Consider the following 15,947-nt stretch of genomic DNA (forward strand, 5'->3'; position numbering starts at 1 on the left):
ATATTCTATTTACATGACGTTTCCTGTTCATTTCATCCTTAAACAATATCATTAATTTCTGATAATCAAGTCAAATTATTAAACAATACTCATTACATCATCATCTTGTACATGTTGATTGCTTATGCCTCTATAACAATTCATTTCCTCTGGGTGAATCATCTCGTTTTAATCATGATGAGCTCAGAACAATGATTTAATCCACATTGGGGAGGATACTAACAAACAGATCTGTAATTAATTTCAGTGGTTATATATATATATACACGCACACACACACACACACACACACACACACACACACACAGATATATTACCTACTGGCGGTCGCCAGTAGGTAGATATAGTTAGGACCTATTTGCCATAGGAAATCCGCAACATTCTATTAGGAATAACTTTGGCGCCGATTGAAGAATCTTTGCGAAATTTTCAAAACTTTTGGCCAGCTCCGGTCTGCTCCTATCCTGAAAGTTTCACGGTGATTCATGAAGCGGGGGCCGAGAAAAAAGGGGGGTCCCAAAACGCATCAAAAAGGTGAGAGACTTCAAAAGGCATGTCCATCAACATGGACTGAACGTCGCTAGATTAGCCTGTGTACCTCATCCTAGAGAGCCACACTGGTGCAAATTGCCCTACCTAGGCAATCTTTGGGGTCCAAGACACATCGGACAGTACATTTTGTTGCAGCGCGGCCATCCTGATTAGCCTGAGTACGGACGGGATGCGAATCGCCAGGGACCCCTGGTATGACCTATGCAATGAAGTCCCAGAGTGCGTGATTATAATGCTCTAAGAGGACCTGGCATTAACATAACGTAGTGCCTAACTGGTTGGCAAAAACATGCGCTTCCCAAAGGTTTTGATTTTCTTTCATTCCCTGTCCGGAGGTGCAGCAGGGAATGCATTAGAATTGACCTTGCTTGTTGATACCAGCACGACTGCTCTCTTAGTGTGGGATTCAGAGTCAATAATTCCAGATCAACGGGAGCTGGACAATGAAGCCATGCTGTCTGCCTATTCAACGGAGGTCAAGGACAGGGTTTTGTTCAAGCCCCAAGAAGAGTGTCTGAGAGGGCTTCATTGAATAGAAGCAGGGGCTCAGTGTTTGTTTGTCTAGGTTAAAGGACCTCAGTGAGGACATTAGTCTTCACCTCAATAGTAAATAACTTAAGGACGAAAACCTCAGCCGTCTTTTGCATAACTAAAGCAAATAAGGCAATTTCTCCCATTTGCAGGGCCCTGAGACAAAATTATCTTAGTGTCTGGTGATGTGCCGAGACCACTGGCATCCTGAAGGTCTCCATATCAATTGTCATTTGTGTAAGATTGATCAAATTCATTACCAGCATCATTTGCATAATTATCAGAGTGCATTCCAAATAGAGTATGAAGGGTTTGGACCCTATCTGAATCTGATGGATTGGCCCTAGCCTGCAGCTCAAAGGGGTTAAGGCACGGCCTCGGTCAAAGCGGCGCCAGCTCAGAGACGATGAACACAATAGGTTGCGTTTTGTTGTACAGCATCAACAAATATGGCATAGGCGTCAATGCTCCAGGGTCTGGAGTGTAACATTGCACTAGAATCTGAGTTGGCAGCAAAGCTGGTGCACAGCCTATAGCGGGTTCAGGGGGCCCAGCTGATGCCAAGGGCGGACTCACTGCAGAGTCCCAGGTGGAGGCCATTTTGCTTCCTTGGGGCACAGAGGCATGCCAGAGAGAGACAGTAATGTGCTTAAGAACTGCAGTATTGCTTCAAGGAAATGTTTGCTTTGCTGCAGTGTCACTGACGGCCCTGGAAATTTGGGTTGCCTCTGGGCAAGGTTCAGAATTGGCTCTGAAGGGCAAAGGCTGGGAGCGAGACCAGGATGCATGCTGACTCCCTCGCGCCTTCTCTGGAATTCGAGAGTTGTGGGAAGGGGCCGAGTCCTGCTTGGACTTTTTATGCTTTTGATTATTATTATTATTTATATGGTGCACGAATCATCCCCAAGGGGATCTCTCGGCGCCCGGGAAGCAGGCAGCCTAGTGTGAGAAATGCTCATTAAAATAGCTAGGTTTTGAGAAGTTTCTTGAAGAGAGCCAGAAAGGGACATGCCCGCAGGTCCTCTGGCAAAATATTCCAATACTTGGGGGCTAGGTAGGAAAAGGCACGGCCTCCCATTTTAACTTTCTTGATTCTCCGGGTTCGAAGCAGCTTCTGGCCACTAGATCTTAACGGGCGGGCCGAAGTATACCATTCTAATTCCTTGGTTAGGTATATTGGAGAAGTGTGGCTCACTGGTTAGAGGAGGCAGACCCTGAAGCAGAGGTCAGCCCGGGACCAGGGTTCAATTCCCGACTTGGTAGGGTCTTGACTCCATATGTCCACGGACTCGATAATTCTCGCTTCGGTGCCTACTTGAATCACGAGTTCACACTCTGCAACTCTGGGCAATAGCTTGCTTAATCTCCACGACGGCCCCTCGCGGCGGGATGCCTGGCTTTCACCTTGCGGATGCCCTGTTGGGGTTATCTCACAGGGGAATACCAGGACGGGTTCCCTAAGCAAGCGCCGAGATGCCTCCGGGTAGTCGTGCGCTATATAAGCACGTAATCATTTCATCATTTCATTGGCCCTAGCCCGTGGAGAGATTTAAACACTAGGCATAGGAGTTTGAAAACTGTTCTTTTCCTTATGGGGAGCCAATGTAACTCTCTCAGCAGAGGTAGAGATGGGGTTTGTGCTGGTTTATTCAGTGTTAAACGTGCAGCAGTGTTTTGAACGACTTGTAGCCTTGAGAGCAGGTCCTCCCTAATCCCTACCAGTAGAGCATTTCCATAATCTACTCTGCTGACTAGAAGCACCTGAATCAGGACCCTTCTGGTGGAAAGAGGGATCCAAGGGAAGATCCTTTTTAGCATGCGCATCAGTCCAAAGCCCTTGCCTGATAAGGTCTTAACATGCTCCTCCATAGAGAGGTTGTTATCAATTGCAATGCCCAGGTTTTTCACCCATGTTTTTGGGGTAGAAGCTTCCACTGGCCACCACTCAGTCCATAAATCCTCAGCTTTCCCAAACAATAAGATCTCAGTTTTGTTGGAGTTAAACTGTAGGAAGTTCTTTCTCATCCCTGTGCTATTTTTAACATGCAGATCTTGTATCTTTCTCTGGTCACCCCGGGGTCCTTCTCTATGGGGACTATCACCTGAGTGTCGTCCGCATAAGCGATAGATTGGAACCTGCAAGATCTAATGATGGCGGCCAGGGAGGACACATAGATAATGAACAGAGTGGGGCTTAGGTTGGAGCCCTGTGGTACCCCCTTGTCCACAATTGTAGTCTGGGACACAAAAGTATCCAATTGTACACATTGAGATTTGTCTGATAGTAAACTATGCAACCACTCTAGTGCCATCCCTCTGACACCAATCTCTCGCAGTTTATCCAAAAGGATTCTGTGAGAGATGGTGTCAAAGGCTGACGACAGATCTAAGAGGACTAGCATTGTTGGCGTTCCCTCGTCTAATAGTAACCTTAACTTCGACTTACCTGAAGTCTTTGACCGCAGTGCTGATCAGCCACAAGAATTACTTCAAGATCAGGGCGTCCCTTCGCCTGGTCATAGCATTGTGTCTTTTGTTGCTGGTGACTTAGAGATTCGCATATGGCTTTGGGTTTCATCATGACGCAGTTATTGCAGGGAAACCTCATGGGGTCTTGCACAGATATTTGCTGATGACAGTCCCTACAAGGTTTAAACCTTGTCATCTTTGGAGATTATATTATCCCTAACAGACAGTTTTTTAAATATAATCTTAAGAAAAATGTATTTTGAAGCATTTTGAAGAGACGAGGGATAACTCTAGATCAACGCCTGGTGATGTGGAAAGAAAAGAATTGAGGACAGCAAGCGTGACTGACCCCTACATGCAGTTTCACATGTCACTTCAGGAGCAGAACAACACAGGGGCCGAGATGGACGCCCCCACCTTCCCACGCACAAGGATGCTGCTGGCTGGGGAACATTCAAAAGGTGAGGAATCAGCAGTGAGAAGTATCTTCCAAAAATATCTTTTGATACTGTAATAGGGAGGCTGCATGTCAGGCCTTACAAGTAGATTTCGCAAGCTTCCCTCCATGTGTTATAAGAAACAACTGATAAACCAGCCTACGTGGCTAAAACAAACTTACAATCTTAAGAGGCCAACACAACACAAGGAGCCACAATATCACCAGGCTCGAAGATACAAAAGATAAATAAAAACAAGCCTTACTTAGCTATACATTTTAAATCTGGAATAACACCACCCACATTATAGGAGTTCCTACATTTGCCCAACAGATAAAATTTGTTGAAATGTTATCTCATCGAAGAGGTACCGCAACAACTTTTAATAAGGATCCTCCATGCTCCTAGGCTACATTACCGAACAACGAAAGACCCAACTCCCACACCACCTTCAGAAGTTTATATATGTCATTATGCATAATCATGTACTTTCCCTTCAATTAGGGCAGTGTTCTGTTGCACTCCATAAATAAATACAGATAGATAGCTGGATGGATAGAGAGATACATTTGATAAGGACAGAAGTATAGAAGGACCTTGTTTTGAGGAGGAGCTTTTCAGGGTGCAATCCTAGTTCTGGTGCACGCCATCCTGGCACAATACTGCAGCTGTCACAGCTGGGCAGAATTAAAGCTCATTCAGTGGTTGTTCCGCACAGTGTATTTTTTTTTCCCTTCAATTAAGAGTTAGAGACAGAATTGGGTATTGTTCGCGGTTTTACTATTGTGTTGCTCTAGGCAGAATTTGTTACTATGCACGTTTGTATGTTATCCACATATTGGTGCACTGTGGTACAATGGCTATCAGTCGCGATTTTTAAAGGTTAAGCATACAGGTAGGCCACACAGTGTGGCATCATGCCAGCTTTAAACTGGCTGCAGTGCTTCATTTCAGAAGGCAAGGAAGCGCACTGCGGGGATGAAGAGGCAGTCTGAGCTTATTCATGACAGGAGGATATGTGTGAAGACTTCCTGACTGGTCAGAGTCAAGACAAGATATTGAACAGCGGTAGGAGGCATGCATCACTATTGAAAAACATTGCAGTGGTCACAATTCCTACTGCCTTATGGTATTAATCGGATCTGTAGTTTTTCCAAAGTCAATCCTGTAAGCAAATATCATCGAATGCTAACAAGTGGGTTTTCCATTTTTAGGTCTCGACTGGAAGTGCTTGAGCATGCGCTCTCGCTTGTGAGACTCTTGTATTCTTTGATGGGCTTGGAACCAGTCCATTACTTACCATCTGTTTGTAGCCTTTTCTTTACTGCCTTCAAATTAGGCAGCGCTTGCCATGTGTTACTTTTCTTTTTTTTCGGTGACGCATGGATGAATCACAGATTAAATACATGTAATTAGTGTTCCTCTGCTGGCCATTTGCTGTTCATGCAAAGTGTCATGACATGGTCAACGCTGGCCGTGCCATGACTTTTTTTTTTTTTAAACTTCACCCACCCAGCCCTTCTCTCCTCTAATGCCCGCTCTCCCATCCCTGTTTCTTCTCCCCCAACATTCTCCCTCCCTATCCGTGTTTCATTCCCCTTTCCAGAAATAAAATTAAAACATTATAAAAACGCTATGACTGTTCCACCTGTGCCCCTCGTTATCCACCCCTCACCTGCCTGCCCCCCAGTTGACCACGCCAGCCCGATTGCCAAAGCCAACAGCTTGCCCATAGGTAAGACCCATTGGCTTTACCAATGCTTGTGTATTAGGGGATGGCAGTTTGGTAATGCTCTGTTGCTGCGATTGGATGAGTAGGGAGACGGATTTCTGCTGAAGGCGAATTTTCCTTAGACTGCGCCCATGCTGATGGGTCCAAAGGGGCTGAAAGCAGTTTTCACAGGAACTGCCAGCAGTGGGTTAGGATAGTAGCTAATACGGTGCAAACGATGCCATAGTTAAGGTCCGTCACACAAAAACATCAAATTCAATCAGGTGAAACTGAGGTCCGGAGGATGTGAAGGGGAATCTTAAAACACAGAGTATGTATCTACATAACCTTAAAGTGGATAGAAAATGGGACTCAGTAAAAAGGATGTCGAGTTACCACTATTAGCACCGCTGATGAAAGAAACCTGTTAAGGGCAGTGCCAGGTGCAGGACCTTGATCTGGAAACGCGTCTCCACTTACAGGAAACAGACCAGAAGCACTCTTCACAGTTCTGGATGCACCATCTCAACCAATGCATTCAGCTTTGGAGCCATAGCTGGAGCACCGTGCCCAGTTCGTTAGGCCACATCTGGAATACAGTGTGCAGCCCGAGGGTCACAAAATCAAGTAGGACAAGCAGAGACTATAAAATAGCTGCTGAGAAATTAGCAACAAGATTGGGGAAAGGATTAAACATATTATTAAGAGAAAGGAACTCAAGACTTCACAGCCGGAGGCTCTACCTCACATACACAAGCCAGTCACGTGCTACCCATACCTGCCCATTTGCTAGAATCTTCTTCAGCTCCGCAGAGGACTTCTTCAGGCTGTGGAATGCAAACAATTATTATTAAAAGGAAATAAAAAGCAGAGATAAACATTTCCCAAAGACCTCTTTGTACAACAACTGCACAGAGGTTAATCAACCAAGAAAGTGTGACTTCGAATAATAAATCAAAATATCAACTCTCAAACTTACATAATGTTCACATTTTCTGCTAATGTAACCCCCCCCCCCAACTCCAACTCTTATGTTTCATATTTTCATTTATTTGAGACCACATTTCTCATTTATAAATGCACATGAATGCTTCATTTGGTGTTGTCTGAACATGTGTACCATACAACATTTCCTTTATTATAGTTTGATAGTTCCGCAATAATTCATATACGTATTCACCTAATTCATAATACTTTATAGAATCAAGTGAAGGTGCAACAAGATTAATATGTTCATTCTTGCATTTGACATCACTGGACGCGAGGACATCCCTTTTCAAACTAATTAGAAACATGTATTTAAGCCGGGAACAGACAAGTAGAAGGAAGAGACAGAATCTTCAACTTCCTAGGGTGCCAGGTTGAGGAAGTAGAAGCTATAAAGAACCTTCATGAATGCCACAGGGTGGCATCACTGAGACAGCCCAGCCTAATCAGGGATGCCATGACTACTCAGCAGAAGATACACAATGACCTTCTTCGCACAGAACACTGTTGTTCAACTAAGGTATGAGGGTGAGAGGCCACCTTAAAAACTACAGAAGGGTCGTTTGAAAGAATTCTGAATTTTGAGCCACCACTGCAATGTTGAAATTATTTTTAATATACAGTTTAGTATTGGTTTTCATTGCCACTGTATTGTTCATTTTTATCATTACAATTATGCACTTTTTATGCACTTGGATAAGCTGTTGATTTTAACAAATTCATAAAACATTGTTATTGCGCATTCTCGAGTGTGTCTATACATGTGAAAAGAGTTTCAGAACACAGTAAAAACAAACAATTCTGTGAAGTTTCACAGGATTGACCATGGTTACCCAGAACACATCGTCCTCATGTAATACTTAGGTGGTTCGTGGGCTACAGTCCACTGGGTAACCTGGCTCTAGCTGGTAAGTTGGCATTGAGCCTATATAGTTGTGCTAGAGGATTAAGAAAACTTACATTCAAGGCCCTATTTTGTAAGGAATAACAAAAACGTATCAAACTGGTCAATAGTTTTGAAGTGGTTGACTTATGAACGTTTACCTGCATGGGGATTCCAATTTATTTTTTCTTTCCTTACCAACTGACAGGCAATTGCCTATGTATGGTGGTAGAATTGAAAGAAGTCTCTAAAAATAAGATCATATGTGTCTTTTGTGCAAACAATTCCCAATCCAATGGGAAGGGAGGATAGTAGAAGAAGTTCATGACCCACGAGACTGGTGAGAAGAAAGTACCTTAAATTACAGGGTATAGCACTTTATGTGTATTTCTTTTTGTTTTTGTTTATAAGAGCAATATTGCCCAGAATTATGGTCTGTGGATGGGTTACAATAATCCTTCGAAGTGTGCTTACTCAACAAACGCATGGATAATAACTGGGAGCGCTCCTTTACACACAGTGGGCAGACATCTGCGTTTTGCAAACTACTTGAGGGATCAGGGCTTTCCATCTTTAAGTTGGATGAATGAATCAAATGCTTGATGCAAATCTACTGCGCGATTAGCCCTCCATACACACCCTCCATGAGGGTTCAAACCTCCGTATACAGCAGAATCTCTTAGGGTTCAAACTTCCATGCATATCAGACTCCCTGGGGAACCCTGAGTTTGTGTAGAGCAAACTCTGAGGATCAGACATCTGTGCAAAGCTCCTTTCAAAACAAACTCCCTGAGGGTTGTGGCCTCAATGTACACCAAAGTCAGCGGCCTCTTTCAACACTACTCCGAAAACTCCCTAATGACTATGGTTTCTGTACACTGCAAACTCTCTGCAAAGTCAACTACCTGGGCACAGCAAAAAACTACAGGTACCAGAAAAGTGAAAGCAAAACAGGTTTTGCCCTGTGCTATCATAACTCTGCCCACAACCCATTCAAATCAAATCAAATTTCAAAAGCTTTATTCGACAGCATGTCATAAAAGCATTCCTAAATGAACCAGACCAATACAGGAAGCCTCCCCCCTCCCCCATGGAATCAAACGTACGAGCGATCATACATCTTAACACATCCCATTTCCCGAGGGATCAGACTACGCAATAGCACACTGCCAGGCAAGTCAACCACCTATAACCAGAAATCCCCCTCAAGGTTTAGACTACACCACCAATGATAGAGGGATGAAAATGAACATACAACCTACTTCCTGATGGTTAGACTGTACATGGACCACTCTCTGGGAAATCAGGCGTTGTCCCCAGCCAAACACCCACCCAACTCACTGAAGGAATGATTGTTACAAACCTTCTTGACAAGCCAGATTCCATAAGTAGCCATAGACTCACCTGTTGCTGGGCAGACTTTCAGAGACAGCCGGGCTGTTGGTATTGGAGGACCCAGAGCGGGTGTTCACCTGTCGGCAGAGAGAAAAGCCCTTAGAGGTCACATAAGGCGAGAGGCTGCAGTTGTGATTCGCTGTTATCTCATTGGAAACCATTAGTAAAGAGGAAAGATGTTGGTGTGCTGTTCTAAGCAGGGCAGTAGGTGACAACCACAATGTCATGCAAGGTGCTTAAAAACATAATTTATGTTACTACACTGTTAACATAGCAGCAATCACACACGTGGAATTTTATTTTACTAGAAATGAATTCTAAACTGAATGCCCTTGAACAAATATTCTGTGGCTGTGTTACTAAATCATGAATTTCGAAGAAAACGTTTTCTATAAATAGAGTGCATTTTTTAAAATGATCTGAAAAAGAGCGTGTTGACACTGAAACATTTAGCTATAAGAGTTCTATCACTTGAGAATAAACAATTTCTGCATGGGGATTTTTCCTATGAACGACGTTCTATCAGTGGATCATTACCAAGGAAGGAATTCTGACAGTAAGATGTTCTTATGACTAAAATATTTGCGTCATTCGCCAAACAGAGTTTCTTCCAACTACTGGACAGTAGAATGAAGGAGAATTAGAACTTCACTTTGTTTATAGCTGGCACATCCATTTCCATCTGCTGGCTCTGGAGCTACATAACCTATGGTCCCGGGTAGATAGCATTTCCCTGTTCTTGAGCTTCCATATTACCAACAAACCTATAGATTTTCAATGGCACCTCTGAAAACAGCAATACATTTGCCAAGTAGGCTAAGTGTTGCCTGTTTCTCCAAAATTTAAAGCGGTTCCTTTCCTGAAACTCAAGGGTCATGTACAGGACTAACATGAAGGTACCTCTTTGGAATCAGTCGTTTATACCAAAATGAGAGCATGGATTCGACGTGGTCAAGTTTAATCTATCAAATTAGAAATGTTTAAATGGGTGTGCCCCACTGGTACCTAATCATTTCCACCAGTTTCTCTCGGTCTACTGTCCCTATAGGCAGTAGCAATATTGATGTATTCCCTGCCCTATTTGGCTGTTCTCGGTTTCTTAGTTTGTTGACAGTCTATTCTTCTGCCTGTTTTCTGGCCAGCTCGAGAACATCTGCTTCTACTTTCCAGTTTGTGATGAACTGGGAGCAATCAAGCACCTGAGTTCTCTATGTAAGATGTATCTCTGGTGTTCTCTTCCCACTAGCCTTTTACTCCTTGCTTTCCATCGAGCTGTTCTCTGGAGCTTTCTAGCCCGATCCCAATTTGTTATCTTACTTATTTTATGCTTGCTTTTCTTGCCCGTGTGGGTTTCGTTTGAATATATTTATTAATGTTTGTGTCTAATGTGTTCTTGATCCTATGATCTAGCATTTGAATAGGTTTACATCCTAGCGTGGCATCATGAAACCCACCCATTTCTGGGTCTACAATTTTTTGCAGTTAGTTTTTTCTTCTTGTGTCACACTAGTACCATGTTTTGTTTATGTGTACAGTGTCACCAAAAAGACAACAGAGAAGAAGTATGAGCCGTACTCTTCTCTGAACAACCAGAGTATCTGTAATATCATTCACCAGCACTGAAGATATCAAAGTGATTCATACTACTGGTCGGTGCCACCCCATGTCAATACTAGAATAATCTAGTGTTCCATGCTGCAAGGTTTTATTTGATCCCTCATCCAGATACACGCACCATACCTACTCCCCATGTTACCCTTGGTTAATCATGTCCCGTTGTACCTACTCTGTCTTATTTTCCAGAAGAGGAAGGATTATTGGCTATATCCCCATGTCCTAAAATACACAATCTTCTATAGAGAGTTATTTCGGTGGCTCAAACATACACTCAACTAGATTACAGCCCTTACACCTAGACACAAGTAGACTGTATAATGGGATAGTGCATTTGATACATTAACAAGTAGATCAAACGTACAGGAGCAAAATCTTGAAATACAAAATATAAACAATGTAGGTGAGAGTTAGTTATTAAACAAACAAGTTTTATAGAACATATTCCGTATTCATACTTGGTAACTCATAAAAGTTCTGCTTATGTGTACAAACAAGGACTCTGCCAACAAGTGTTTCGCCCTATGATGGCGGACAGACCTAGGGCTTTTTCAAGGCAATTAAGTAATCCATGTTCGGAAGGACAATAAAGAAGCTTAATACCAAGTCCAATGCACTCATTAATTTGTAATTTGTGCCCAACAACAGGAATAATGGACCGGGAAATCTCATGAAGTCGGTTTTTGCGGAAAAAAGACTCCACTTTCCTTATTGTCCTTCCGAACACTGACATGTTCATTGGGTCTCGCTCATTGCACTCTCACTCATGAGAGATTTTGTATACAACAAGGGGCTTGCAGCCTGTCCACTGCTTAACATTTGTTGGATTCACTGCCACACCTGCTGCATTCTAATTGCCCAGCTTGTGCTGGCTTCACTTCCTCTTCTTTTGGCTGGAGCGTGGACCAAATACTGATTGCTTCAGCTTGATTTGATGTTCTTCTACTGATTGCTTTGTGATTAAGATGCTCCTTGTATTATATTTCTTTGTCTTCTCTGTCAACCTTGTTGAACATCTTGTGAATTGGAGCTATGTGTTACTATGCCACACACACTTCAAAGAAGCCCTTTTTATGGTCTAGCTTGATAGCGTAGCTGTCACCAAACAATTATGTGAGAATCTCCAAGAGAGGGAACTTGGCTCCGCCCAGATGCTGGGATGTTTTTGATTGGTTAGTAATTGTGTGCTTTTACAAAAAAAGTGCTTGCCCTCCTCACAGCCGTGATTTGTTTTTCAATTTACCTTGCTGCCTGAGCTTGAATTTTCAGGGGGAAGACAAATGACATTGTAATGCTATTCTTAGTTAACTAGATAATTAATTGTGCTTTTCTCTGGCAGCAGCACAAATGGGAAGAGAGCAGTCATTAACCTGAACTGAATTGTTATGTCTGGCTTGACAGTGCTACTGTGACTTGACCTTATAACCTACACAATACTATTCTACAGTTATTTGCTTCCGCACAAATACACATCCATTCCCATGCTATCTACTTGTAATTCTTCACATAACTATAAAACATTCCAAACCCTGGCCAGACCTATTGGCAGTGCCAATGCTTATCTCCTTTGAAATGGATGCTTACTGTGACAGCAGATGTTACCTGCTTTTATTGTGACAACAGATGTAATCTGCTTCCAAATGTATTTTCACCTAGACTAGGGCATGGATGCAATTGCTTTCTCTAAACGATAGGATTTTTTGCCGAATGTCATATTTTTTTCTTTTTCACGCATGGGGAGATTACTTGAGTTGTCAGAATTAAACGGGTAGTGTGCCGAGACCTATCAAGCATCACCTTTGAGACTATTGGCTCGGTCTATGTTCATGCTGTAGACCATGGGAATTGCCTACTTTGGGAATGATTTGAAGCCAGGTTGTATTGTAGCGTAGCTAAAAATAGTATAAAAAGGGACTATGGTGCATCCAGCGCTAATGCACTTTAAAAAAAAAAAAAGTGCATTAGTCCTGGCTCCGTCAAAACACTTTTTTAAAATTAGTTTTAGCCACACTACAAAGCATCCGCGCTGCTGGACAGCATGTCTACTAAAAATTGTGAAAGCCAATATCTCTCATAGGCGAGACCTATTGCCTTTGCCAATACTTGTTTTTCTTCTTCTTGTGACTAATGTGAAAACATCAAATTCCCTGCAGCAGTACCTGCCCATTAGGGCACAAGTTACCTCTTTGATTCCCATCCTGTCCTCAGGTGAGCTGGCCTGGAACACTTGCGTATTACTTAATTGCCCTGAAAGTGCCCTAGGCTTGCCCCATCATAGGGCAAAATGTGTTGGCTGAGCCCGTGTTTCTACAAACAGACTTCTATGTAACCAAGTATAAATATGGAATATGCGCTATAAAACTTCAAATGTTTAATAACTAACTCTCGCCTACATTGCTTACATTTCGTATTTCAAGATTTTGCTTGATGACATATATGTTTTATCTTACTGGTAATGTGTGGCAAATCCAACATCCCATTACAGAGTCTTCTATTCCATGTCACGGTCCTAAACGTGAGTTTCAGCCTGTATAGCTTTTCATCCCATAAATATACTGGTCACTCATGGTATCTTGTAATACAGTACAAGGAGATACCCTGAATATTTTGTTCATTTCCAGTGAATTAATACCCTTGGTTCGGTTTGCGGTTATTTTGAGCAGGTCCTTGCATCATTTGGCTACACTTCTCTCAATAGAACGCTACTATGATGAGAGTTCCATAAGTTTATGCCCCATTAGGGGAGTTTCATCAGCACATGACCCATCAGGGAAGGTCCCTCAGTGTATTTCCCATCAGGGGAGTTCAATCAGTATATGTCCCATCAGGGAAGTTCCAACAGTGTATATCCTACCAGGGGAGTTCCAACAATGTATGTCTCATCAGGGAAGTTCCAACAGTGTATATCCTACCAGGGGAGTTCCAACAATGTATGTCCCCTCAGGGAAGTTCCATCAGTACATGTCCCATCAGGGAAGTTCCATCATTACATGTCCCATCAGGGAATTTCCATCATTACATGTCCCATCAGGGAAGTTCCATCAGTACATGTCCCATCACGGGAGTTCTATAAGTGTAAGTCCGGACAGGGGAGTTCCAGTGCTTAATTTGACCTGGTGGTTTCCGGTGCTCTGCACTGGTACTTAATTGTCAACACCGACACTTATGACAGCTGCCACATGGTGGCTCTGTGTAATATAAAGATGAGCAGAATAGTTGATTATTATTTCAATATGCATGTAAAACAACTAATACATGCTGCTAAGTCATTCCTATTGCTTTGGGGGACTTGAACAGTCTGAATTGTCACACCTGTAGAAGTGTGATGGTTAGTAGGTGTGTAGGTACAGTCATTGGCAGCGCTGACAGTGGCAATGGGTGGCGCAAGTGGAGGGCCCGGGCATTTCTGTTTTTACAAATTAAGCACTGGGGAGTTCCATCAGTACACGTCCCATCAAGGAGTTCTCTCAGTGTATGTCCCATCCAGGAGTTCCATCAATATATGTTTCATCAGGGGAGCTCCATTATATGTCCCATCAGGAGAGTTCCCTCAGTGTATGTCCCATCAGGGGAGTGCCATCATATGTCCCATCAGGAGAGTTCCATCAGTGTAAGTCCCATCAGGGGAGTTCCCTCAGTGTATGTCCCATCAGGGGAGTTCCCACAGTGTAAGTGCCATCAGGGGAGTTCCCTCAGTGTAAGTGCCATCAGGGGAGTTCCCTCAGTGTAAGTCCCATCAGGGGAGTTCCCTCAGTGTATGTCCCATCAGGGGAGTTCCCTCAGTGTATGTCCCATCAGGGGAGTTCCGTCATAAGTCCCATTAGGGATATCCCCCAGTGTAAAGCACATGAGAGAGGTGTGCTAGCAATGAAATACTCCTGTGGGGTTCTAGCAGTGGAATGTGCATATAACGGGACATCCTGTCAGTGGTCTTTTCATAGGGCACTTAACTAAGGATAGCGGACTGTGCACGGAATCTTCCCTATTGACTGGGGGAGTGGTGTCCAACAAGTCCAAGAGGGCCGGGTCCAGGTCAGACTTTCAGAATGGCCAAATCAAATAAATGTAAATTGAACCCATTTAAAAGAATCAGAGTTAATACTGAAACCCCTGCATGGAACCGACCTTCCTGGGGTGGAGAAATGCTCCAAAAAGGGCCGTCCTCAATTATTGTGAGTCATGAAGCCCAAGTGAGAACCCGCAAAGAACAGTCACATCACTTGCACCCACCTCCCCCAAAGGGCCGCGAATGCTTCCTGCCCCTCCACCACTCAGTGCCAGAGAAGAGGAAATTCTGGGTGACATTTCAATAAATAGAACACGACATTACAAAGGTGCGCGCCTGGCGGCGGCGGTGCTGCCTACCTTGAGCCCGTGGATGTTGCGCTTCCCCGGAGGCTTGCAGGCTGAAACAGTAATTGACTAAATTGAAGCATACATCAGAGCCATTCACAAACGCGCTCAAAAGCAATCGTTTAAAAAGAAATGAGGGCGACACTGAAATTAGCAGCGAGGAATGATTGAGGAAGGACCCTGGGGACGGGCGAGTCCTGACGCCGCCTCCCAACCTCCACGGAAATCCAGACCCACTTCAGCAGAAATCAGTAAACGATGCAACAAAAAAACACATAACAAAGCGGAGCGCGGCGTTCTCGGTCATCTTTCGTACATTAATTACACCTGGCCTCAGACTGAGAATGTAAACGGCCTCAAATGGGGAAATGTCCCTTTAAAGTATCAGGAGGCAAAAATACTCAGTTTAAAAAAAATGTGTATAATTTCAAGTATTTTTAAGTTAAACCAAGCACATGATTATCAAACACGGTACAGTACGGTGGGCCCTCGGCCAGTGCCTTTCCATCGCAAACTACAAAAGTACAAGTGCGTATTGATAACAACAAAGATATGAGCCTGATGTATGTAAGAGGTGCCTGTGTGTGGCGGTGCTTGCGGACTGTGTCATGCTTGAGTGTTGTGAAGTGTGTAGTGGTGCGCGCGTGAAATATTCAAGAGCTGTGCTTGATGGGCGCTCTTTATTGTGGGATACATGTGGTGTCTGGTACTTCAGTGGGTTGTATGTAGACCCATAAATAACAACACAGAAGTAAAGTAAGCCTGCACCATAACTTCAGTGCATCCAAAGGCTAGGACCACACAGATACGTGATTACTTGATTCACAACGCATTCCTCTTTCAAAAGATTTGCAAACCGGTTCACGATTGGCACAAACAAGATTCGCAGCTGCAGTGCCCTGCTGTTACCCCACCCTGGGCACAATCTATTCTTTTCAACTCAAGTCCCCAATCTGGCATTGATGACACAAGCAGCATTGCTGAGAATATAACTTGTAGCAGACTTTACCCTAGG

At 43.5% G+C, this 15,947-nt stretch overlaps 1 protein-coding gene across 2 annotated transcripts in view; it reads right to left on the reverse strand.

Moving 5' to 3' along the window:
- MAP2K5 (mitogen-activated protein kinase kinase 5) overlaps nucleotides 1-15,947 on the reverse strand; it is a 1,189,932-nt gene that overhangs the window by 930,122 nt on the left and 243,863 nt on the right. For both annotated transcript variants that reach the window (XM_085644598.1, XM_085644597.1), the window contains 3 exons: nucleotides 14,945-14,985; nucleotides 8,975-9,042; nucleotides 6,479-6,527 (listed from right to left, as the gene is read on the reverse strand). In XM_085644598.1, coding sequence (XP_085500724.1) covers nucleotides 6,479-6,527; nucleotides 8,975-9,042; nucleotides 14,945-14,985 — 158 coding nt within the window. The remainder of the gene's footprint in view (nucleotides 1-6,478; nucleotides 6,528-8,974; nucleotides 9,043-14,944; nucleotides 14,986-15,947) is intronic.

Source organism: Triturus cristatus, chromosome 3_1 (genome assembly GCF_964204655.1).
Source record: "Triturus cristatus chromosome 3_1, aTriCri1.1, whole genome shotgun sequence".
NCBI lineage: Eukaryota > Metazoa > Chordata > Amphibia > Caudata > Salamandridae > Triturus > Triturus cristatus.